Source organism: Ovis aries, chromosome 20, assembly GCF_016772045.2.
Source record: "Ovis aries strain OAR_USU_Benz2616 breed Rambouillet chromosome 20, ARS-UI_Ramb_v3.0, whole genome shotgun sequence".
Classification (NCBI taxonomy): Eukaryota; Metazoa; Chordata; class Mammalia; order Artiodactyla; family Bovidae; genus Ovis; species Ovis aries.
Genome location: NC_056073.1, coordinates 20,350,838 through 20,377,387, shown reverse-complemented (window position 1 = coordinate 20,377,387; position 26,550 = coordinate 20,350,838). Strand labels below are relative to the sequence as shown.

Here is a 26,550-nt window from a genome sequence, read left to right as displayed (position 1 = left end):
GGTGAGGCTGGCAGTGTTTAGTAACAAGATTAATATTTCTCCCTGGGCTTGTCCAATCAGTGTCTCAGATGAAACTGAGGGGACCCGGGAGGGTGATTTATTTATAGTCGTTGGTCCATGAGCCCCGGTTTTGGCCTCAGAAAGCGTGGGATAGGAACCCTGGCTCTGACACTAGCTGAGTGACCAAGTATGTTTCACTTTTAACTTCCTCTGCCTCTGTTATCTCGTCACCCGAGTTCATTAAGACTAGGAGTAAAGGATATAAAATGCCTGACCTACTGAAGATGTTCTACATACCATAGTTACAGCCATGATGTATTTACTTAGCCCTTCCTTAATCATAAGGTAATTCTCTGAAAGGCCGTGAATTAACTACAAGTTAGGCTATTGAATCATAGTTCTCAGATTTCGATTGAAGTTTTGCCATGTATTCTCAAGGAAAAACTCTGCTGCTGAGACTTGATAAAAAACCACTTAAAATTTTAAAGACCATTCTGCCTGTGTTCTTCTCCAGTGGTCCAAACTCATTACCTAAAAGAGTGAGGGAGAGAGTGTTTTTCCCCTGATCTACTCTAATCTGCTATCATTCTGCACCACATTTGTGTATCAAGGGACTCAATTTTATATATTTAAGAAGTCCAAGTGCCTTCATCTTTCTATACTAGCAGTGTAGTGTTTCTTCATTATTGAAATAAACATTCATCAGGTGAATCTTTGATCTAAGTGACTGACTGGATAAAAGTTCGTTGGTGCTAATTGACTCTGAAGGTAGTCTTTAAAGCTCCTAGTATACTTTTTAAAATTTATTTTTAATTGAAGGATGATTGCTTTACAGTCTTGGTGTATTTTTAACTCCTTTGAAATGTGGAAGTTCAGAAAAAAAGATTTACTAATAGAGGCAGGGGTAAGCATTCAAAGGCACAGAGGCAGAGGTAAGCATTCAAAGGCACACACGGTGTCTTGTGACTTTCTGAGAAACCATCTCAATTAAATATGGTTCACAACTAAAATAAGACTTTGAGTAGCTGGATTTGGGGAAAGAAAAGGGAGATGATTGGCCTCCAATTAAATAAAATGATTGCAGTTCAAACAAAGGGGCTCAGGAGGCAAAACATTGTGCTTCCTTGGAGTCTCAGGTTTAAGGAAAGAACTGTTAGGGCGCTTGCAGATTGAAGAAGGATTTAGATACTTGGGAATAAGTCACTGGATCACCTTGATATTGCCTCCAAAAAAGAGAAAATATAATTGACGCAGTGATAAGATTTGGTTAAATGGAATATTTAATAATGTGGAAGGATGATCACGAGGTATTGTTAAGGGTTCAAAAGAAGGTTTCTCATTAGGAAAAACAAATATAAACATAGGAAAATGAAAAATGCTGATATTATGCTATTAAATTTAGGCAGTAGAATTAGAAGTGATTTTTAAAATGATTTTTATGATGAAAATATTATTTTGTGATTTAAAACATTTTGAAAAATGACAGCTGAAAGGATCCACGAGAAAGATAAGTAGGGCTTTGTTTTACTGTGCTAACTCGAAAGAGGGAACCATCCTTGTTTTAATTGAGGAAGAGCCAACAGTGGTTTATGTGCCAATCCATTCTTTCTTGGGAGGACTGGCTGAGGTTTGCTATGTTGGGTCAGATTTGCCTAAAACTTATTTCATTTTTGGTTTCTGCACATCTGTCTCCTCTTTCTCTGTGTACACTCAGCAGTCATTTAGAATTTGTTCCTAGTCTTTAAGGTACTTACTTTTTTGGGGTGGTAATGACGGTAGTGGAGTATCATCTACACCAAGTGACCTTGGCAAGTGACCTTGGTATGTTTCTCTGATGGTTCCATTGAGTTCCATCAATGGAGCACTTGCTTTATTCCAGGCTCTGTCCTAGGTCCTGGGAAAGGTGGGCCCAAAGATGCAGATTCCATGGAGGAGACTGCATGCCAGGGAGAATAATTTTTTCCTTGTTCATATCTCCTCCATATATATAAAATATTCTAGTATCTATTTTTTTCTGGTTTCTTTTTTAAGAGACAGTAGCACCAAAACATTCTGTAGCTTTCTCCTTGGTTCTAGTGTGGCCTGCATTTTGAGATGGAGGCTGAGAAGGCAGAAGCTTCTTGTGCCATGTTTTAATTATGTCCATCATTGTCTGGCAGTGTTGGGGACCCAGCTCTGATTCTAATTTTAATAGCCGATGAGCATGGATTTCTGGTTGCCAGCTCTTATTAATGGCGCAGCTTGTTCCTAGTTTATCTCTGAGATTTGTGGAGTCAAACAAGAGAATCAGAGAACACAGGGGGCCTAATTGAGACTTAGTTTTTCCATTTTCTGGTGGATTTGTATTCTGTGTGTATGGTGGTACTGCTGGCAATTTGAGACTTTGCCCCAGGAGTTAATGGGCTCTTAATGTGTAAAAATGACTGTGTGTGTGTGTTTAAAATGGTTAATGTTTTCTTCCTGTTCATGAGCCTGAGAACACCTATGTAATGTTCCACTCAGAGGATTGGTCCCGGTGTTCCTTTTGGTTACCTCTGTCAGGAACAGCTAGTCCATTATTAACCTTGGTGGCCTGTTAGCCATTTATGTATTAAACATATCCAGAGTCTGACATAAAAACAAAATTATGCATTAACAAATTATAAGTACAATTTACTTTATGGTGTACGGTTCTTTGAATTTTTTTAAAGACCATTTTTTAGAGCAGTTTTAGGTTTAAAACAAAATTGAGAGGGAAGTTACATGCACCATCTCCCCCTCATTCACCATTATCAGTATCAGTCAAAAGAGGGGTATCAGGGGTATCCGTCAAAAGAGTTTTTACTGAGAGGGAACCTATAATGACATGTCATAATCACCCAAAGTCCACAGTTTACCTTAGCGTTCACTCTCGCTGGACGTGTCCTGTGGGTCTGGGTAAATGACGCGTGTCTATCATTATCATACAGAATATTTTCACTGGCCAAGAAATTCTCCACGGGTTACCCATTTCTCTCTTTCCCACTACCCACACCTCCCCGCCATCAACCGCTAACCCTTCTCAGTGTCTCTTACAGTTTGGCCTTTTCAGAATGTCATGTAGTTGGAATCATGGGGTGTTTTGCCTTCAGACTGACTTCTTCCACTCAGTCGTCTGCATTTAAGCTTCCCAGATACTGGGGGTGGGGGGTGGATGGACTGGGAGACTGGGATTGAAATATATACGCTATTGATGTTGTTGTTTAGTTGCTAACTTGTGTCTGACTCTTTGTGACCCCCCTAGACTGTACCCTCAGAGAAGGCTGTTTATGTCTGTTTATGACTTGATAACTGATTTGTTTTTAGTGCTGTTTCATTGTCTGGGTGTATCCCAGTTTATTTATTCATTCGCTTGCCTGACTCTTTTCTTATCAGGAGTGTGGCCCAAGTTTCTCAGTACGCTCTTCTTTCAAGTTTAATATCAAAATGGACCCCAGCCTTCCAGAATCATCTCTATTCTTTCTTTCCCAGGCATGAACTTTTGAGAGAATCAGCAAAGGACAGTAGTTGGAAATTACTTGGACTTTGCCCGAACTCTTTAAAAAACAAAACAAAAGCCTAATACAACTTTCCAAATTGTATGCTGTCTATTTTTTCCATCCTTTAACTTTTTTTTATCTGTATCTTATAAAGAAAGCCTTTTGTAAGTAAATATATTGAAGGTTTTAACAAATCTATTCTAACAGTTTTGTTGTTAAGAAAATTTCAGTGTGGTAACATTTTTAATGTACCTAAAGAATGGTTTCTTTACTCATATATTTGGGTTTAAATATACCATCTTATTATTTTTTATATTTGTCTTATCTGTTCTCTTCCCCTTTTCCTTTCTTGTTAATAAGGTGTTTTTATTATTCTACTTTTCCTCATTAACTTCTTAGGTACACATTTTTTTTTTTTACTTTTAACGGATACCCCAGAGATTACAACACACAGTTAAATTATGAACTATTTTATAAGTGTGTACTTTTTATTATTTTCCGGACAACACAACAGCCTTAAAAGACTTTAAACATATTTATCCCTCTCTTGTATTTTGTTGTCATACATTTTATTTTTTTAAGTTATTAATAATTTTTATTGGAGTATGGTTGTTTTATAATGTTGTGTTCATTTCTTCTGTACAGCAAAATGAATCAGTTATATCCCCTCCCAGTCTCCCAGGCCATCCCCCCAGTATCCGTACGTCCATCCTCTATGCCTGTGTCTCTGCTTCTGTTTTGCAAATATGTTCATCTGTATTATTTTTCTGGATATCATATATAAGTGATGTTATATATTTGTTTTTCTCTTTCTGACTTACTGTCATACATTTTAACACTACACATTTCTTAGCCTCCCAAAGGCATAATTATTATGATTTTACACAGTCACACTCCATGTAGATTTACCTGCTTACTGATTTTTTTCTGTTGCTCATTCCCCATGTCTGCCTGAGATCCTTTTACTTTGGCCTAAAAAATACTTAGCATTGGTTTCCAGCAATAAACTCTGTTTTTCTTCATCAGGAAAGTGCCCACTGACTAAAATAAATTGCATTATTTGGGCTTTGTTTTTGAAGGAGAGCCGGAAAATGGAACTTAAGCTTGACAGTTATTTTTTCTTTCAGTACTTTCTAGCCCGAATTTAAGTTTCCCCTGCTAAACAGTAAGGGAGAGGATGCAATTTTATTTTTAAATCTGTATTACATAACAAATTGCATGGGCACCATTATGCCAGGCACTTGGGCAATGCAAAGACAAGAGGAGACAGTCGTTGCTGTCAGAAAAACCTATTGTTGAAGGGAAGAAAGGTGCACATCTTTTATCTAAGGGAGTAAACCCAGGAGGGAGCGAGGAGGGAATTGGTGGGTGTGCAGTTTATCAACATAAAGGCTCCAAGTCAGGATGTCAGTGTGAAGAGTATACCGGGTTAAATTCCTGTCCAGGTCACATACTTGGCATCACTGACTCGGTTTTTTCATGAGAAAATGGGAACACCCTTAGTGCCTGTCCTCTGAGCTGTTGTGAAATTAGGTGAGTGTGACCCAGAGAAAACCCTTGGTGAATGTTTACCGTGAATCACTGCAATTATTCCTAGGCTCTAAAGGCAAGAGAGATGGAAGAATGTTCTTGACTAGCTCCAACTCACATATCAATAGATTCTTTAAATCCTGAACATCAAGGGTTACTCAGTGCCGGATAGGGAGAGACTGCCAAGTTCAAGACTGCTTGATGGGTAGACGGTTGAGCATGAGGGTTGCCATCTGCATTCAGTGCCCAAGAACTGGAAATTCCAGCTAGTTGTAAATATTTATTCTTGTACTGCCTGAGTGAGTGTTCCTAGGCTGGCAGGAATGTTTTCTCTAGTGAAGAAACAAAGGGGATGGTGTATGTAGACAACGGCCTGCTCTTTCAAGGGCTGTCAGAAAAAGGATACAGAATTGAGCAACTGAATTTCTAGGTTTCCTTTTATGTTGTTGCTGTGTTGTTTTTTTTTTCCCCCGGGTCTTTTTATATTCAAATAGGCTTACCCAGTGTACTGGTTTTCCTTTCTTCCCCCCTCATCTTAGACTTGCTTCTTTCTCTGTAGGAAACCTTAGGCAAATTATTTCTCTGTCTCCTGTTTTTCTATTTAAAATGGGAATTCAAGTGGTATTTTTTTTTGTAAGCATTGAATCAGATAATGGCTTGTTATACTATGGGATGTAAAAATGTAGAATATGAAAGGGATACTTACTGGCTAGGTTCAGAAGTCGTGGTAATTTGAATTTCCCAGCCTTCTTTTAGAGTTTCATTTTGAGAAAGGGAGGGAAAAGGAATTTTATGTACATCTAAAAATGATAAGCAAGGTCCTATCATGTAGCACAGGGAACTGTTAATATATTCAATATCTTGTAATAAACCATAATGGAAAAGAATATGAGAAAGGATGTATCTTTGTAATGGAACCACTTTGCTGTACATCGGAAACCAACCCAATGTTGTAAATCAGCTGCATTTCAATAAAAGGGGATGATCATGTTAAAAACAACCACAATCATTTAAAATAGTATAAAGCATTACTTTAGCTGCCTGCTTTGACCAGAGATTCACAAATATGAAGAGTTGGTGTTGATCAGGCAGAGGGTTTGGGGTGTCTCAGCCCTCTCTCCCTCCTTTCATGAGATTAGCTAGATTAAAACCATACTGTAACGTACCAATTGGTGAATCTGAAACCAGTATTGTTGTGGTTAATGTCTACGTAGTAGAATGATTCTTTGTTAGAAATTCTTAATCCTTTCCAGAAACCGCATTGGAGACGTCGGTCCCAGGGACAGAGTTCTCTCTCTCTCAACCATAGTGGACTCTGTATTGGAGGCTGAGTGGTTTTGCTGTGTATGATCCACTGGGAGAATCTTAACCATGAGATGATGAGCACTGGCATTCTGTCTGTGAGGATAGTACCACTGCTTCTGCTGAAAAGGGAACTATAGTTACTGATTTTTTTTTTTTTATCAGCTACAGGATGTACCTGTCTTGATCTGCGTTGTGTGAGAGCAGCTCTTTTCAGAAATTTAATATAGTGAGGGCGAGTGGAGGCAAACACCAGCTGTATCTTTAGCTGTTGACTTTTTGGCTTTTTAGATTTGTTCTTAACTTGCCAGTTGACCGTCTCTTAGAAAGCAGGGATTGCTGTCCTAAGGCCTTGAGATGTTAGCTAAACTGGCATGTATCGAGCCTCTGACTTCTGCTGTGCGGCCACTACATGGGGGTCATTTCAGGTCAAGTTACTTAATTTTGCAGAGTGTGACTGTGGGTTCTGGGGAACTTGCAGTATGGTGAGAAAGCGATACTGTAAAGGCATGTTGACACACAATAGGCCAGAAAGTTTGAGCGGTGCTTGTGTTTAAGGTGGTGGTTGTGTACAAAGGAGCTAGGCCTATGAAGGAGCCTTTAGACATTTAACGACATTTCAGGCCATTCTACTTATTGTCATACTCCATGGTTTCATTCAGTTAGTCAACAAGCTTTTGTTGAGCAGCAGCTGTGTGCCTAGTACTATGTAAACAAGAAAGGTGTGTGCCTTTCAACAGCTCACTCACCAAGATGGAGACGTGTGCAAATAATGACAGTTTAGTGGCATAGGCAAGTGTTGTAACAGAAGTGTGCATGAGGAATTATAACATCAGAAGATAAGGGTACTCAACCCACTACAATATACCTATAAAATAAGAACAAATGTATACATTTTTATTTGAAAGTTGTTTTTTTTTTTTAAAGACAGACTCAAATTTCTTTCAAGATTATATTTTGGTCTTCTTGTCCAAGACGTCCTCATGAGGTTTCTGCTGAGGGAGGCCCATCTGTTTTTTTACACTAAGGTCTCAAACTTTTGACTCTATGAAGAACATGTATTTTACTTGGAATTTTGTTTCATTTGGTTCAGCAGCGAGCTTATCAGAATGTTCATTGTTCTGTAATAGGAAAGGTACAAGAATGAGGCTTCAGTGTCTCACTTCACATCAAGTGCAGGAGTTGGAACTTTGAATCTCCAAAAACTAGTAAAAGGAGCTGGCATAACCAACAATTAGACCTTTGTCTTATAAACATCTGGTGAAATCGCATGTAAATAGTAGAGATAATGATTGTACATGCCCAAGCACGCACTTGACATCTACTAGTGGGGCTCAAAACATCTTTGCTACTGTTTTATGTGTTGGAATTTGAATTCCATACACTGCTTTTTTGACTCAAGCAATAGCACTCTCCTTTCTGTAAATGCGTGTTATGGAGAAAGTGAGCCAGTGTTTGCCTCAAATCTGCCGTGTCCCAAACACTGTCTAGGTGCTCTGCATCTCCTTTTATCTAGCAAGCTTCATGGCCCCATGAGAAACAGGTATTAGAATTAACCTATATTTCTGTATTTTGTTGAAAGCTGTGTCAGCCGTGTATATACCATTATTATAGTTACCACTAAGAAAGCAATGAAAACATTGTGAATTATAGTTGTTAGATACAGCCCAATTTCAGACATGTAAAAGCGTTTGAAGTATGACAGGTGATAGAAAAGTCTGGGAAACAGATTCTTGGGATCTTGGGACTGGGTATACCCTCCCTCCCTAACACACACATACTTACACATGCTTTCTTTTTCTTTCTTTTTTTTTTTAGTAGCCTTTACTTTTTTATTAATGAATTTTTTTGTTTGGTTGCACCACGTGGCATGCAGGATCTTAGTTCCCCAACGAGGGATTGAACGTGGGCTCCCTACAAGTAGAAGCACAGAGTCCTATCCACTGGACTGCCAGGGAAGTCCCTTTAGTAGCCTTTAAAGATGGGATGGTTTGATGCAAGCAATTTGTTTAGCGAACATTAAAGGAACACCCATTTTGTTTCAATGTCTGTACTAGGCACTACAGATACTAAATGAAAACACACAATATATACAATGGAATACCACTCAGCTATCAAAAACAAAACCAATGAAATTTTGCCATTTGCAGCAATGTGGTGGACTTGGAGGGTGTTACGCTTAGTGACATAAGTCAGACAGAGAAAGACAAACGCTATATAAAGCACCTATATGTGGAATCTAAAAAAATACACCAAACAAGTGAATACAGCGAAAAGGAATCAGACTCACAGATAATAGAGAACAAACTAGCAGCTTGGAAGGGAAGCAGGGAGGAGCAAAATAGAGATGGGGAGAAGGAGGTAAGACTATCGGGTGTAAGATAGGCTAAAAGGATATATTGTACAACACAGGGAATATAGCCGATATTTTGTAATAGCTGTAAATGAAAAGTAACCTTTCAAAATTATATATAAAAAAAAACAACAACAACAAAGGAAACAGACACACACCAAAACACACAGAAACAGAATCATCGCTCACGATGCCGGCATTTTATAGCAGGGGTGCATGTGTGAGCCTGATGTTGGAACATCCTCTGTGAAATGGCCATACAGAGGACTTGAAATGGGCTTTTCTTTTTTTTTCTTGGGACAGTGTCTCTACATTCAGAAAAGGCTGAGTCTATCAGTGGATGATAGAGACGGGAGTGGAGGTAAAACTATTTTCTGCCCCTTTAATCCACATCCTTACTGGCTTCCTCAAAAAGTGCATTCGAGAGAAACAGAATCAATATTGTGAAAAGAAGCTTGTTTTCTCCATGAATTACCAGTGCTGGATGTCATAGTTTGCTTTTTTAAAGCCCAAACTCATATTCAGACAAAGTGTAATATCTTTCAGTTTTGGCCTAGCTTCTCCATCCTGTGTTCATGAGACTTGTCTCTTCATCTGTTATAACCCAAGTGCCAAAAGCATATGCACTTACTGTTAAGGAATTATATTTCAGGCAGCAGTAGGCTTTATTGTACACTAGTTAATTTCATCATTTTGATCAGTTGTGCGTGTGCGCTCAGCTGCTTCAGTTGTATCCGACTCCGTGTGGTCCTATGGACTGTAGCTCACCAGACTCCTCTGGAAATGGGATTCTCCAGGCAAGAATACTGGAGTGGGTTGCCACGCCTTTCTCCAGAGGATCTTCCCAACCCAGGCATCGATCGAACCCGAGTTTCTTTTGTCTCTTGCATTGGCAGGCAGGTTCTTTACCACTAGACCATCTGGTAATTGCTTATTCCTCACCATTTCCTTAGGGGAGAGACAGCTGTCATTTCTGATTTCCCTATTAATTTTTTTTTTTTTTTTTTACAGAAGAAACTTTGATTTATCCACAGTTTGGGCGGAGTCAGGGGCAGGCTGAAACGACCAACCATTAAAATGGCTTAGGGAAAAAAGTACTAGGGAAAGAGATGGAGGAAGTGTTTTGTTTTTATAATCACTTACTTATACAATAAGCAAGTGTCTTTTGAGAATGATACAAAACACAGGAGCCATACAAGAAAAGGTCAACTCCTTAAGATGTATGTAAGTCAGAAAACACCATATACAAAACCAAAGACAAAATAATAACTGGGAAAGTTGTTTGCAATATAGGGTTAATTTCCTTTAATAATGAAGGATTTTTGCAAGTTAATTAAGAAACCAGCCATCCAAAAGAAAAATGGATGGTTTGTGAACAAGAGCGTGCACAGAAAAGAAATCCTGAAGGCTCTTAAAGGTATAGGGATTTTTTTTTTTTTTTGTAACCTTGCTCAAAATAGAAAAACTCAAATTGAAACCTGCACTGAGATGCAATGTTAACCTCTTAGACTGGCAGAGAGGAAGGTATAACTCCATTCTTGTGTTATGAAGGGAATAAAGAAGGTGGAACAGTATCCATCTCGAATGGGTATGCACATGAGCCCGCCCCAGTGGAGGGCCATCTGGCATGTACCAAAATACATGTGTTTTGACCATGGAGTCCACTCCTAGGAATACATCTTACATATGTTCTTTTTAAAAATTTATTTTATTGAGGTATATTATAAATCAATGTTATATTAATTTCTATTGTACAACAAAGTGTTTCAGTTATATATATGTATACACACACATTCTTTTTCTTATCCTTTCCCATTGTGGTTTATTACAGGATATTGAGTATAGTTCCCTGTGCTAACAATAGGACCGTGTTGTTTGTCCATTTTCTGTGCAGTAGTTTGCATCTGCTAATCCCAACCCCCCAATCCACCCCTCCTCCACCTCATCCTATGTATATCCTTACATACATCCTACATATGTGCAGAATGGTGCAGGTGAATTATTCATCGTAGCATCACTTGCTAGTAACAAAAAGGTAGAAGCAACACAAATGCCCTTCAATAGAGAACTGGTTATATAAGCAATGGAGCATCCATACAGTGGAACAGTACGCATTTATCAAAACCAGTGAGTCAGCTCTTTATGTGCTTAACCTCAAGAAACATTTTTAAACAAAAAAGTGCAAGGTACAGAACAGTATGGACGTAAACTGTGCCACCATGTTGTAAAAAAGAATTGTAAAGAATGAAAGAGAAGGTCTAGAATAGGGTGAAGAATATATGTACCTACCGGATTGGTGTAAGTGTAGACTATTCTGGAAGAATACATGGGGAGCTGGGAACAGTTAACACTGGAAGGAAAATGAGAAGCTGACATCATTGATTAGTGAGGGGAAAGTATTTTCAGAGTTCCCTTTTGCACCTGTGGCATTGGGTACCACGTATAGTCTAATTCTAATGGCATAAATTCAACCAAGATTTTTATTAAATGACACTAATTTAATCAGATTTGGGAAGTTCAGAAAGTTTTTGAGTAGAAAGATCAGCTTGAGCCTACTTATTTCAAGGTGTTTTTATGAAATTATTTTCTGTCCACACTTCTAAAAAAAAACCATTCTAAAGCCTTTATTTAGCATCATGTAGACTATTTCATTATAATACTTGTTAACTTCAAGACAAATATTAAAATAACTTACTGGCAGCTACCAAAGGCCCTTTGGAACAATACCTCAATCTCTGATTGGGTGGATCTGTACCATAAGATTGATTGCTTGCATGCATGCTAAATCACTTCAGTCGTCCGTCACCAACCAGGCTCCTCTGTCCACGGGATGCTCCAAGCAGGGATACTAGAGTGGGTTGCCATGTCCTCCTCCAGGGGATCTTCCTGATCCAGGGATCAAACCCACATCTCTTACCTCTCCTGCATTGGCAGGTGGGTTCTTACCACTAGCACCACCAGGGGGGAGGGGGAGGGCAGGCTTGCCTGGTGGCTTTAATGGCAAAGAATCTGCCTTCAATGTGGGAGACCAGGGTTCAGTTCCTGCGTTGGGAAGATCCCCTGAAGGAGGGTGTGGCAACCCACTCCAGTATTCTTGCCTAGAGAATCCCCATGGACAGAGGAGCCTGATGAGCTACAGTCCATGGGGTTACGAAGAGTCTAGCACGACTAAGCCCACCACCTGGAAAGCCTACCATAGGATTAATGCACCCCAATTAAAGGATCGAAGCTACTGCACAATAAGTCTCTATACATATCTTAAGTACACAGGTACCTGGCAAATTTTAAATTCACAGCACCTCCTTTTATATAGTTGGATACTTCGATCGTGTCTTAAGGCAAGGTTATGATTCTTGCAATCTTTTTTTCATCACTAGAATTGTCCCAAGGCTCTTTTTGTGGGAAAGGCTTCCTAATGAGCAATAGGTCTCACTGAGTGAGGTTTAGGGAAACCTGTCATTTTCAACAGGGCCAACTCCTCCTGTAATGATGGGGCTGAGCCCTTATAAGGCTGGGCGGAGTGTTTGATTGTGAGCTGGCTCCAGCTCTGAACTCAGGGAGCCCCCTGACTTACTCTCCTCACTTCCTTTTTTTGAGAAAGCCGGTTGGTGAGTCAGTTCAGGGTTGATGTCAGCAGCCTGAACAGCTTGCAGACAGTGGGTTGCCACGCCCTCCTCGCCTCCCTCCGGAGCCAGCTGGTTCTTACCAGCTCTGGCAGCTTTATACCGCATTGCTTGTGGCTTCTTGTGCCTGTTACCCTATGAACCCAATTCTCTTAAGTTATCTTGCTTAAGGCAAGGATTGGCTAGCAACCACACCTTAGCTTAAATGTGGCTGGTGTTTTAGCCCTTGGGATTCAGTTTTGAAATGAACTCTTAAGATCAGGATTAGCAAATGATTAGGGGCAGGAGGAAAATGGATGGAGAGGATGAAATGGCTGGATGGTGATGGACAGGGAGGCCTGGTGTGCTGCGATTCATGGGGTCGCAAAGAGTCAGACATGACTGAGCGACTGAACTGAACTGAACTGAACTGTATATATACGACTATAGGTAGATGGCTTCCCTGGCCGGTAGCTCAGTTGGTAAAGAATCTGCCTGCAGTGCAGGAAACCTGGGTTCAATCCCTGGGTCAGGAAGATCCCCTGGAGAAGGAAATGGCACCCCACTCCAGTATTCTTGCCTGGAAAATCCTATGGATAGAGGAGCCTGGCAGGCTTCAGTCTATGGGGTTGCAAGAGTCTGGACTTGACTTAAGGGCTAAACCGCGGCGTATAAGACTATAGCAACTGCCTTGACTGGGGCTTGAGATGCTTAAAGGAGAAGCTCACCATGGCCAGCTAACCTGTTGTTGTTCAGTGGCTAAGTCATGTCTTCCTCTTTGCGGCCCCATGAACTGTAGCCCGCCAGGCTCCCCTATCCTTCATTGTCTCTGGGAGTTTGGCTCAGATTCATGTCCATTGAGTTGGTGATGCTTATATAACCTGGGTTGATGTTTATAGAGAATCTTAAGTAAGGTTGCAGTTGAAACACGATTCTTGAATTATTCTATGCGTGGACCAGTCTAGGGTGGGTTGAGGGTGTCTTTCTAAATAATACTCTAGTGGTTTTGGCATGTTTGGGTCAAGTTAATCCTGAGAGCCTCCTGAGGGGGGGTGAGTTTGTTCCACAGGTTCTGCTGTTGGCTTGCAGCTCACCTGGGAAATGCATATTTTAGTGTTCACTCAACTCTGCCATCTCTGTTGTCTGGCACAGGGGTTCCCAGGGAACTTGAACATCTTGGCATCTTGACATTGTACTTCTGTTCCTGCTTCTATCTCCTGACCTCTAGAAAGGAGATCTAGAAAGCATTCAGGCTGCAGTGTCTTAGCTGCTCATTGCCAGTGTCTTAGTGGCAATCATCGCTTGCCAGTTGATGATTTAGATTTAAATGGTAGCTCTGTCCCCTAGTTATGCAATAGAAGCCCCTCTTCACTGCCCTTTCCTATAATCTCGGCTGGGCGGGAGAAGTAAGAAGGAAGATCGACAAAGCACTTAACAATCAGAAGCTTAGGAAAAGTTTGGGGAATTTTTGCCTTCAGGTTATTTGGCCCATAGCCCTTCTTTATGTATTTATTGTCCTCCCTTTAAAAAAAAAAGACTCAGGAAACAAAGAAAAATTAAAGCACAGTGCAACACACATGTGTAACCTACCACCTAGATTGAACAATTATGTTTTGACATCTTTGCTTTATCCATGTATATGTGTGCGTATGTGTATATGTATATTTCCACTCCACATTTCTTTTTGTAAGACTTCCCTCCAAATTTGTTAAAACTGCCAACCTTTCTTTTAAACGTTTAGGAATCATCATCTTCTCAATTTCCTCTTTTTTCTTTATATTTGCAAAAATTTTTACGGAGTAAACTTGGCTGCTTCTTCTCATGACCCCTTTCTCTGGTTTGTATTGAAACAAGAATTCACACTCAGAAGAATAAAGTCATTGTTTCCTGTCAGCAGGGACTTTAATGAAACTTTCCCCTTTTATTGGAGGTGGGATTTTTTTTAAGGGAGAAATCATCTTGTACAGAAATTCTTTAGTGTCTGAACTCAGGAATTAAATAGATTCAGGTACATGTTTTGAGGAGGTGGGGCTGGTAACCATCATTATCTGAACTCTCATTTAGATCGGAAGTCCAGGAACCACATAACTTTGGGTAACAACCCTTTCTTATTATCTGAATTCCTTTTCTCTAAACATAGGAACCACATAGATTCCAGTATCAAGAGATACTTGTATGGTAAGGAGGAAAGTGCTCGTTTTTTTTATCAGAACCCAGTCTTACATATCTACATAGACCTATTAAAAGTCATGAAATTTAATTTGATCTTGGCAGCTGGGAGAGTGGGGGAAACAAGCTTGAGATAATATCATCATCCTTAAATAGTTGTAGTTATCTCTTTATTTGTGACTGTAATTCATTTGAGATAGACCTTTAGTGGAAATTGAATTTGTGTGTTTTTTTGAGTAGTCACTGGTCTGTTGGGATCTGAAATATTTTCTAATAGAAAACAAGGTTATTGGCCACAGTTGAAGTATCTGGTATTTACATAATCTCTCGTCTTTACCTCCGGGCAGCCATCCAGCCGGGGTGCAAGATCTGCCATTGAGTTATAGGTCCTCTGGCCCCTGCAGTCTGATGGACAGGGCGGAGCAGCTCCCTGTGGTCATGTGATGTCTTTGTATTGAGTTTACAGGGTTTGTCAGTATCTGTAAATACAGTGAGTCTAGACAGGCAAGTGACATGACTCAGCAAAGAGGATTAACTTGGGTAGAAACTAGACCAAACCTGATCTTTTTTTGAAGTTTTTATTGTGGTAAAATACACGTAACATGAAATTACTATTTTAACCATTTTTAAGTGTACAATTCAGAGGGATTAAGTCTATTCCCCGTGCTGTGAACCTTTATCATCCATCTCCAGAACTTTTTCATCATCCCAAACTGAAGCTCTCTGCCCATTGAGTGATGATGACGAATGATCTTTGCTCCTCCGTCTCTGGTAACTACTGCTCTACTTTCTGTCTCTGTGAATTTGCCTGTTCTATGTATGTCTTATCAGTAGAATCATGCAATCTTTAATCTTTTGTGTCTGATCTGTTTCACTCAGCATTAACAGTTTCAAGGGTCATCCATGTTGCAGCAAGCATCAGAATTTCATTCCGTTTTAAAATCTGAATAATATTCCCTATATGTATAAAGAGCATTTTGTTTAACTATTAGCCTGTTCATGGGCATTTAGGCTGTTTCCACCTTTTGACTATTGGGAATTGGCTGCTCTAAACATTGGTGTACAAGTATCTGTTTAATTCCCAGATTTCAATTATTTTGGATACATATGCATAAGTGGAATTGCTGATTTATATGAGAATTCTTCGTTTAACTTTCTAAGAAACAACTACAGATTTTAAGTGAATGTTGCTTTGGCCACCTGATGCAAAGAGCCAACTCAATTGAAAAGACCCTGATGCTGGGAAGGATTGAGGGCAGGGGGAGAAGGGGACGACAGAGGATGAGATGGTTGGATGGTATCACCGAATTGATGGACATGGGTGTGGGTGGACTCTGGGAGTTGATGATGGACGGTGAGGCCTGGTGTGCTGCGATTCATGGGGTCGCAAAGAGTCGGACATGACTGAGTGACTGAACTGAACTGAACTGAAAGTCGCTTAGTCGTGTCTGACTCTTTTGACTATACAGTTCATGGAATTCTCCAGGCCAGAATACTGGAGTGGGTATCCTTTCCCTTTTTCAGGGAATCTTCCCCACCCAAGGATTGAAGCCAGGTCTCCCGCATTGCAGGTGGATTCTTTACCAGCTGAGCCACAAGGGAAGCCCATGAATACTGGAGTAGGTAGCCTATCCCTTCTCCACTGGACTTTCCCAACCCAGGAATCAAACTGGGGTCTCCTGCATTGCAGGCAAGTTCTTTACCAACTGAGATATCAAGGAAACCCACAGTTTTTAAATATAATTTAAATGTAATTTTGTGAGTGAAATTTGATCAAAATCTGTATTTTAGTTAATAATATGGTATCACATGTTAATTTCCTGTTTGTTTTTTTTTTAACAACATAGTATTTCTGTATATTCTCAGAATTGGATTAGAAGTTTCAAACCTCATTCAAATTTTTTTTTAAATCACTAGATAGTAAGCTTTCTGGCCTTTTAGCAGTAACACTAGATGTCTGAATAAGTGGAACTGTATCAAAATTTAGAGTGAATGTAAATTAGAAATTTAGCATTCTATTCATACTTAGTTAAACAAGTGGAATCAAAATGTCATACATTTTTTAGCTAGACAAAAATGGAGTTGTTCTCTAAAATATATATTACATTATAATGCTATTTATGTATTTTGTGACCAAATGCTTTTCTATTACACTTGATAAAAGCTTGAAAAAGAACAACGAAAGAGAGAGAAACTGGAGAGTGTAAATGAAATGGGAGCACTAAGCATGAAACAGAAAAAGTGAAACAGTGAAAGTAAAAGCTCATCATATAGTCCAGTTGTTTTTAAACGTGGCTGCTCATTAGAATCACATCTGGAGCTTTGGAGAAAATAACAGTGGCTTCTGTCGTCTTGGGCAGGTTACTTAAACCTCTTTGAGCCATGGTTTGCTCATCTGTAAAATGGAGCTAAGAAGAGCTACCTTAGCATCAGATAGATTCCGTATGTTCATGTTGCGCCACTTAGCTGAGCACTGATGATAACATTCTTTAAAGTCCTTTTTTGTTTACTGGAGCTGAGTAACAAGCTGGTCAGCTCAGATGGGATAACAGTTTCCATTGAATTTAGCAAATGTGTTTTTGAAAACCATCTTTAAGTGATAGACATTTTCACAAATGTGGCATAAGAATTTTACCCACTTTCTAAGTATTGGATGAGATCTGGAGGGAAGGTTCAGTTGGAAGGGAGACTTTTGATAGTAAGGGGCTTTCTCCTTAACTCTATCAGGCATATTTGGCTACAGAGAGGAGAGAGAAGGATCTTATGGAATCTGACTGGGTGATGCCAGGAGCCAAGGGGTTAAGTTGAACCATTTTGGCAGATTAGCAAGGGGCATTCAAGCTGGGTAATGAAGGCTTCATTTCAGGAGATCACTGATGCATCAAAGTTGTTAATTAGTTTTATGAAAACAGATTGTACAACCACGGGGAGATTGTAATTGGGTAGTAATTGAAAATAACTCAGTGCTAAACCTTAGTTGAGGAACCAGTGGGAGTAACTTGGAAGGAGAAAGGGAGCTGGGGGGTCTGCAGGTGGTGAGGAGAGAAAATGAAAGAGCCGTAGTGAGATGAACAATAAGCAAGACAATGTGAAGAGAGAGAATGTAGAGGAACCTTATTCTTTTAGAAATGAGGAAACAAGTCTGAAAAGGGACAAGGTTTTTCTAAGACCACACAGCTAGTTATCGATAGGCTTCTTTTCTTTCCTTGCCATGATGTTCCAGGATTGGCATGTCTTTGAGTCTTAGGAGTTGACTATGAAGATCATGAAACATGCTGAAAAGAAGGCGTCTGGGGCTGGCGTCCTCCACCCTTTCATGCTTGCAGAGTATCCTCAGGGATGCTGTTCCATCATAGGAGAGAAGCAAAGTCTTCTCAAGCCCTTGTTGTTGTTTATTTACCACCCTTGCCGTAACTGCATCTTCTGCACCCGTGGGCCCACCATCCCTGGGGCTGGAGAGACACTTCAGGCTTCCACAGTGTGTCATCCTAGGAAAGGCCAGTCAACGGGGAAGTGAGTTTTGGTTTGATATTAAAAGAGGAGAGTTAATGTTTCCTTGGGGGTATAGCTGATTTACAATGTGGTGTTAGTTTCGGGTGTATAGCAAAGTGATTCAGTTATACATACACATATTGTGATATTGTTGTTTAGATTCTTTTCCTGTAGATGTTGTTACAGAATGCTGAGTTCCCTGAGCTACATGGTAGGTCCTTGTCGATCATCTGCTTTATCTCTGGTAGTGTATGTATGTTAAGAGGGGAGTGAGTTTTGAACTTCAGTTTTAGGTTGTGATTTGACTGCACACCCAAAATGGGCAGCTGGATTTGGGGAGCTGGTTGAGGGAGAGAGGGGAGAATAAACATAAATTATTTATGCAAGAATAAACTGGACTTTGCTCTTTCCGGTGTGACCTGGGACAAGTTACATCATTGTTCTCACCAACGCTGCCCAAGCCTCTGTAACCCAGAGACATTCAAGGCCACAAATCTCAGTCAATAGCTTGTGTACCTAATCTCTTTGGTTGGTTCCTTGTTACTCAGTGGTTCTGGTAAATCAGAAAGGCAAGTAGTCAGCAGTGAAGCTTTAGGTATGACTCAGGTGTCAAGTACGGTGAACCACTTATCTCTCTTTTCTTATCAGTTTGGACAATAAATACAGTATCTGGAAGGACAAAGTGCATTTGCCTGGAAACTAATCAGGAGGACATTTGGGGTTCATTTGGCCGAAATCCTCGGGGTATAGCTGATTTACAATGTGGTGCTAGTTTCGGGTGTATAGCAAAGTGATTCAGTTATGCGCACACAGACTGTGATATCGTTGTTCAGATTCTTTTCCTGTAGATGTTGTTACAGAATAGTGAGTTCCCTGTGCTATGTGGTAGGTCCTTGTTGGTCCTCTGCTTTATCTATGATAGTGTATGTATGTTAAGAGGGGAGTGTATGTCAAATCGTGTGGTCTTGCAGTTCACACAATAGACCCATATAGATTTGGGCTACTTGGGAAGCTCTCCTCACAGTCCCTGCGCCCTCCCTCTCTTTGGTCTGTCTGACTGTCTAACCCTTATTTCCCAACTGAGTCTTCTAAGTTAGCATGATTACCTCATGGCTATAGAGCAAAAACAGCTCTACTTTTTGAGTTTCTCCAAAGGAAACTCAAATATCTATCGGGAGGATCCATTGCCTTTACTGGCCAAGTTTTCCCAGAGGCCTTTAAGTCAGTGTTTGCCTCACTGCAGTAAGTTGGGAGGACTGTTGTCCTTTTGTACCCGTGAACGCCTAAGAAAAGTATAGAGAGGTGCTCAGTCAAGTAGATGATTTTCCAACTGTCCTGTTCCTTGGCTATCAACAAAAATAAGAACTGTTACAGCCACGTTTTCAAGTTAACAGAGGGAAAACACACTTATCAGTGGTGAGTGTGTTTTAAAAATAGCATTGTTTTTCTAATTATAAAAATTAATGTCCCTGTAGAGGGGCTCTGTATCAATATAGAGGGGTGGGATGGGGCGGGAGATGGGAGGGAAGTTCAAAGGGGAGGGAATATATATACCTATGGCTGATTCATGTTGAGGTTTGACAGAAAACAACAAAATTCTGTAAAGCAATTATCCTTCAATAAAATAATTAATTAAAAAAAAAAGTAATGTCCCTGTGGAACATTTGGAAAGCTTAAAGAAGAAAAAGGAATAAACTAAGTTAGTCCGGGTATCTTTTGTGAATATTTTGATAAGTTTATGTTCAAATCTTTTCCGGGAGGATATAGCCTGTTTCTGTAGACATCTGGCTTTCTTGTTTAGAGAATTTGCCTTCTTTTTTAGTACCTGAATCTTTTTATAAGTGCTCTTTATTTGCTATAAAGTCAATACTGAACCATGAACTTTCTGAACTGATAAAGAATTACCTATTACACACATCCTGAACCTCAATTTCTTTTGTTGTTGTTGCTTATTATTTTTGGTTGCACTGGGTCTCCCTTGCTGTATGGGGTCTTTCTAGCTGCGGTGAGCGTGGGGTACTGTTTGTTGCAGTACTCGGGCTTCTCACTGTAGTAGCTGCTCTTGTTGCTCACGCTCTAGGTGCATGGTCTTCAGTAGTTGAGGCTCGCAGGCTCTAGAGCACAGGCTCAGTGCTTGTCGAGCATAGGCTTTAGTTGCTCCACAGCATGTGGCATCTTCCCGGACCAGAGACCAAACCCATGTCCTCTGCTTTGGCAGTGGACTCCTATCCAGTGTACCACCAGGGAAGTCCAAGCCTCAGCTTCTTGTTAGAGAAAGCACAGGTAATACAATGTTTGAGTTTCAGTGTTGCAAACTAGTTTTGATAGATATTGTCAACAGGCAAGTAAAGGGAGGAAAGAAGTTTCTAGGGGCAGTTTTTTCTTTCTTTTTTTTTTTTCTGATAGGGAAAAAAAAAATGCAGGTAACTCTAGAGAAATCTGGAATGCAACCAACTACTGTGTATCTTCTATCTAGTAATAGATATCTCTACTTGGTAGCAAAACTGATTTTCTAGAAAGATGCCATGTCAAACAGTCGATTGTGAGCGCTATTGTGGAGATGCTAAAACCATTCCTAGTGGCATTTTCCCATTCGCTCAACTCGCTGCTGATGATTGGACAGCTCCGCTTCAGCATTCTGTCTTTCCAAATTGTGTTGGGAATCATGTGCTTAATTTCCGCTGATAAGATCCTTTGGGAAAATTAAATAATGAGCTGAGTTCAGGAAACAGGTGGGTGGACTTCTTAGTCTGTTGGCATGTGATTTGTGGGTGGGAATTTCTTTTTAAAGCAAGAATAGTGCACTATATATTGGCTGACTGGGTTATCCATGTGCTGGAGTGTAGACAAGTGTTCTTTGTCTAATTGAGTGAATAAAAAACACGTATTGGCATGAATGGCCATGTGCATTTTCAAGGAGGAGGGGCGCGTGCCAAGGCCTAGTGAATTCAGATCTTCAAAGCATATCTATAAGGGCTTCCCTGGCGGGTCCAGTGGTTAAGACTTGCCCTTCCAGTGTAGGGGGTACAGGTTAGATGCCTGGTCAGGGAACCAAGATCCCACATGCCTCACACCAAAAAACCAAAACCTGAAACAGAAACAATATTGTAACAGATTCACTAAAGGCATTAAAAAGGGCCCACATGAAAAAAAAACAAAAACAAAAACAAAAAACCTATCTGTAAAGCTTGGCTGTGGATCAGAAGGGAACTGGTGGGAATGGGTGTTACCCAGATCTTCAGCTTGCCCTGGAAGCAGAAGCAGGATGTTGGTGGTTTGTGCAGGGGACGGATGCTGTTGGGACATTAGACGTGCCATCATCAGAGGTCTTCAGAATCTGCACTCAGTTGCAAGAATTGATCTGGGCTCAGAGATTGTAAAAGAGGCAGTTGTGCTTTTCTTTATGCATTTTAACACTAGTCAGCATCATGCTTTGAAATGAGGGTCAGTGTCCTCCTGATTGAGGAACTTGAAAATGTTTCGCTTGACATGCGTGGAGTCTAGTCATGAGGTTTATAATGAGGGTGATTAACAGCTCTAGGAAGAGCACACATCATCCCTTGAACCCTGCCCTGTGTCATCTGGCCACCTGGCTCCCGGATTTCCCTCCCAGCCAGAAGAGCAAATAAAAAGATAAGTCAACCAACTGGGAGATGCCACCAGTGCCTGCCACATTTCTAGCCTATGGTGTCAAATGACAAGGGCAAGTAGAGATATCCAGCTGGGCTGAATTGGCTTTCTCCCAGGATCTGTGTGCCCTCTTGGGCCTCAGTCATTTCACCTGCAAAATGGGGTGATACTACTTGTCACTTCTGCCCATCTTCCCTGTGCATCCCGGTACAAGCCACGATGATACCTCACCTGGCCACCATGGCATCATCCTGCCTGGTCTCCCCACATTGATTTTTGCCTCCCTAAAATCCAGTCTCGTTGTCCAGCCAAAGTGGTCACGATGGTCACTGTCTCTATCTGAAATCATCTTGTTTGGTGGCTTTCTTGTGATTGTCTCTCTGACCGCCACCCTGGAATGCGAGCTTCATGGTTTCACTACATCCTAAAGAGGCCATCTGCTGGTTTCAGAAGGGTGGTCCTCCCTTTCTCTTTCTAGCTGCTTTTGCCTCTGGTGTTCTCATTCTTTGACACAGTTTTATTGAGTCCCAGAGCTAGTTTGAAATGGGAATCAGGAGAGGTAGGGTCTAGTCTGAGTCCTGCCACTTCCTGGCTGAGGGCCCTGAAGACAGTCACTTATCTTCTCTGGGCCTTTTTCCGTACCTATAAAGAGAAGGGGATATTCATTTGCGAGGGCTGCCATGCTAAAGTATCACAGACAGGGAAGCTTAAGCATCCGAAGTGTATTTCCTCACAATTCTGAAGACTAGAAGTTTGAGGTAAAAATGTTGGTAGGGTTGATTCTCCTTGGTGTGCAGAAGATGACCATTTTCTCCGTGTCTTCATGTGGCTTCCCCTCTGTGGTCTGTATCCTCATCTCTTCTTACAAGGACATTGGTCACAGTGGATGAGGGCCACTTCATTACCTCTTTAAGGTCCTGTCTCCAAAACTAGTCAGTCATGTTCTGAGGTATCAGGAGTTATGAATTCAACATATGAATTTTAGGGGCACACAGATTCATCTCGAAACAGACAAGAATATGCTGTATATTATCTAAACTCTTTCCAGTGGTACAAAATTATATTTTAGGTTGGGGATCTTCCTTTTCATTTTCTTGTCCAGTTACACTCCTGTGAGGTAACAGCTTCTTGTACACATAATTCCTCATTTTTAATCTTCATACATAATCCTCAGGTGTATTTTGAAGGGTTTATGAGTATGTGTGTAGCAATAATGTAAGTTATGGACAGTCAAAATGGGAGAATTTCTCTATAAAATGTTAGGTGGAACAAAAAGTGTCTGGAAAGGGCTTTCAATTTCATTTTTCTCTATAATTTTTCATTTAAAAAATCATGTTTATTTTTTCAATTGAAGTAGAGTTGATTGACCATATTCTGTTAGTTTCTGGTGTACAGCAAAGCGATTCAGTTATATATATATATATATGTATCCTTTTCAGATTCTTGTCCATTATAATTTGTATAACTTTGAACTGTATAGTTCACAATGGTTTACTTCTTCCCACAGCTGGACACTGACAAGTTGGCTCTCCCCATGAGCCCCAGCCCGCTCAGCCCCAGCCCGATCCCCAGCCCCAACACGAAACTTGAGAATTCCACACTCCTGACGGTGGAACCGTCCCCTCTGGACAAGAACAAGGGCTTCTTCGTGGACGAGTCTGAGCCCCTCCTTCGCTGTGACTCCACCTCCAGCGGGTCCTCCGCGCTGAGCAGGAACGGCTCCTTTATAACCAAAGGTACAGTTGGCTGGCAACCCGCATTCGTTCTTAAGTCTCCTCCAGAACAGCCCCTGGGATCTCTCCCTCTATCAATTCCTCGTTCCAGTAGCAGTAGGATCAACTGAATGACCTACTCTGGCCTCTGAGGTGAGGCTAGCCTGTGCGAAACTACGTCATTACCCACCCGGGACCTGCCTGGAAAATCTTTACAGTCCTGACTGTCTGGCCGGGAGCCTGTGTCCAGGAGTATCAGTCACCCTTAGTCCTCATGATGTTATCAAGTGTTTCAGGGAAAGTCCAATAACGTGTAGTCTGGCAGGGTTTTTTTTTTTTTTTTCCTTTTTGCAAATTATTTACCAAGCTTGTAGAACACAGGGATTTAAAGTATAACTTATCTTGAGAGTCTGGAGTATAGGTTTTATTGACTCAAATTAAAATTCGCTCTGTTAAGCTTGGTTGCAAATAATGTTTTAAAGATTCTGGACTGACGCTTTTGGTAAATAATTTGCTACTTGCAGTTCTGAATAGCAGGGTAGGGAATTAACAGGTATACTATATTGATGACTGACTTTTGTTAGAAATCTCCTAGTTTGGGTAACACCAGTTATATTTTACTGAAAGGGCTATATTTTATGTTATATTTTACATATTTATAAAAATATTCTATTTTACATGTTTATATTTTATACTTTATATAGTCATATATCCGTATAAAGATTTATATTTAGTTTGTAATTTGGTACATATTATCTTTTAGAGAATGCATTTTATAATGGTAATAATAGTTTAGTTTCTTACCCCATTTTAAGATATGACCCAACAAGCAGTATTTTCTTATTTATGTGCCTTGGCTCCTAGAAGTTTACTTTTCAAAGATAACAAAGTGAAAGTCGCTCAGTCGTGTCCAACTCTGTGCGACCCCATGTATTTCTCCAGGCCAGAATGCTGGAGTGGGTAGCCTTTCCCTTTTCCAAGGGATCTTCCCAACCCAGGGATCGAACCCAGAACCCAGGTCTCCCACGTTGCAGGTGGTTTCTTTACCAGCTGAGCCACAAGGGAAGCCCAGGAATACTGGAGTGGGTAGCCGCTCTCTTCTCCAGCAGATATTTCCAACCCAGGAATTGAATCGGGGTCTCCTGCACGCAGGTTCTTTTACCAACTGAGCTATCAGGGAAGCCCAAAATACAACAATGTAATTAGAAAGTCAGATAAGCTGATTATTAACTTGGAATGTTTGTGGGGAAAAGACTGGGCTGATCTTTGCTAACTAACACACACTACAGATGGGAAAAGTAGTGACGTCTCTTTCTTTTAAGTTCCTTTAAGTATTTCAGCATCCTCCTGAGTTTTGGAAGAACTTAGAAGTCACTTGAGTCCAGGCAAAATGTCATGTTCCATCAACAACCCAATCAAGTAGATCCTTGTCTGATCTCTATTAGGCCAATCTTGCTTGTTATCTTAAGCACAATGTTGGCAAAACCCACCGTGTTGTTTGCAATGTGCCAGAGCTTCACTCCCTCACCTTGTCGGGGGTGGGGACAGCCTGGGGAGAGGATCACTGTCACCTTAACCCTCCTGTTCCCTAACGCAGTCCCTTTACAGCTGTCCCCTCCCCTTTCTTCCCTGCAGAAAAGAAGGACACAGTCCTGCGACAGGTGCGTCTGGACCCCTGCGACTTGCAGCCTATTTTTGATGACATGCTCCACATCCTGAACCCCGAGGAGCTGCGGGCGATTGAAGAAACTCCACAGGCTGAGGACAAGCTGGATCGGCTGTTTGAGATCATTGGAGTCAAGAGCCAGGAAGCCAGCCAGACCCTCCTGGACTCTGTTTATAGTCATCTTCCCGACTTGTTGTAGAACACGAGGAATACTGCACTCTGGAAATTACTCAATTTAGTGGCAGGGTGGCGTTTTTTTTTTCTTTTTTAATTTTTATTTTTTTTTGGTGTGTGTGCGCACGTGTGTGTGTTTAACGGAGTATATGGCCAGTTCTTTCTTTTTAAAAACCCATCTGGGAAATTAGCATATAAGCCTTTTTGACTGTTTCAGAATATCCGCCACTGAAGTTTTTTTTAGGTTCCCTATTTTCTCTGTTTTGCCTTTGGATGTATTCTCAAACTTGTTCTGTGCACTTTAAATTCACTTAATGAACCACAAATGCAGTGTGGCTCTTCTCACACACTGGATTGTGAGGCTCTGAACTTCTTAAGCGTCATGGCATCTTATGAATGCTATAAGCCGTCTTCGTGTCTCAAAATCCACTTCTGCTTTTATTATTACTATTTTATTATTTGTCATTTATGGGTTTTCTTAAGGGTTCGAGAAATGTAAGACCCCATTGAGTTACTGTAATGCAATTAGATTTTGAGTTATCTTTTTAATATGCCTTTTTGGATAGTTCATATTCATGGCTGAAACTTGACCACACTGTTGCTGATTGTATGGTTTTCACCTGGATACGTGTTGAATGCTTGATTACTTGTGCTCCCCTTACGCTAATCTGCTCTGGGCTGGAGACATGAAGTCCTCACAAGCCATCACGACTTTACTATTCGAGTGGCTTGACAACCAGGCCACCAAAGAACTTGAACTTCATCTTTTAGGGATTGAGCTCTTCTGGAACCTATTGCTGCACTTTGGAAAGTCACAATTGAAGTGCTGGTGACAACTGGCACCTTTTCCAAAGGGAATTTGCCCAGCTTTGCTTGACAAGATGTCTTGTTTTTTATACACACATAGTCAATAGGTCCAGTCTGCCCTCAAGGCCTTGGTCTTGGTGGGTTTCCTTCATTCAATCACTTTAATTAAAAATGGCTGCAGCTGTAAGAACTCTTACCTGATATATTTGCAACTCTGCTCCCATTTATAGACGTGCTGTCTGATGCTCAGTTGATGGATTCTAACGCAAAGGTGGTGTGGACTCCCTTTGTGTGGGTGGGGTTTGTGGGTATAATGGTGAGGGACTGATATCAGAAAAATGCCTTCAAGTGTACTAATTTATTAATAAATATTAGGTGTTTGTTACTTGAGTAGTTGGAGTATATTTAATCCTTGTCTTATCTATGTGTTCAAGGCAGAACTCTTTGATCAGTCTCTTGGAAAAGTATATTCTAAAAACTTCAGCCTTTCTAGGGACCTGTGGTTCAGTGGTTACAAATCTGCCTTGCAATGCAGGGGACCTGGGTTCCATACCTGGTTGGGGAACTCAGCCCCCATGCTGCAACTACTGAGCCCACGTGTTCTGGGCCACAACTA

The 26,550-nt window shown here is 40.7% G+C and overlaps 1 protein-coding gene across 1 annotated transcript in view; it reads left to right on the top strand.

Moving 5' to 3' along the window:
* Window positions 1-26,324, top strand: part of TNFRSF21 (TNF receptor superfamily member 21) — a 64,473-nt gene extending 38,149 nt beyond the window's left edge. Inside the window, exons 5-6 of the mRNA XM_012100789.5 lie at window positions 23,083-23,311; window positions 24,923-26,324. Of these exons, the coding sequence (XP_011956179.3) occupies window positions 23,083-23,311; window positions 24,923-25,152 (459 nt within the window). The 3' untranslated portion in view covers window positions 25,153-26,324. The remainder of the gene's footprint in view (window positions 1-23,082; window positions 23,312-24,922) is intronic.
* Window positions 26,325-26,550: the final 226 nt, after the last annotated feature.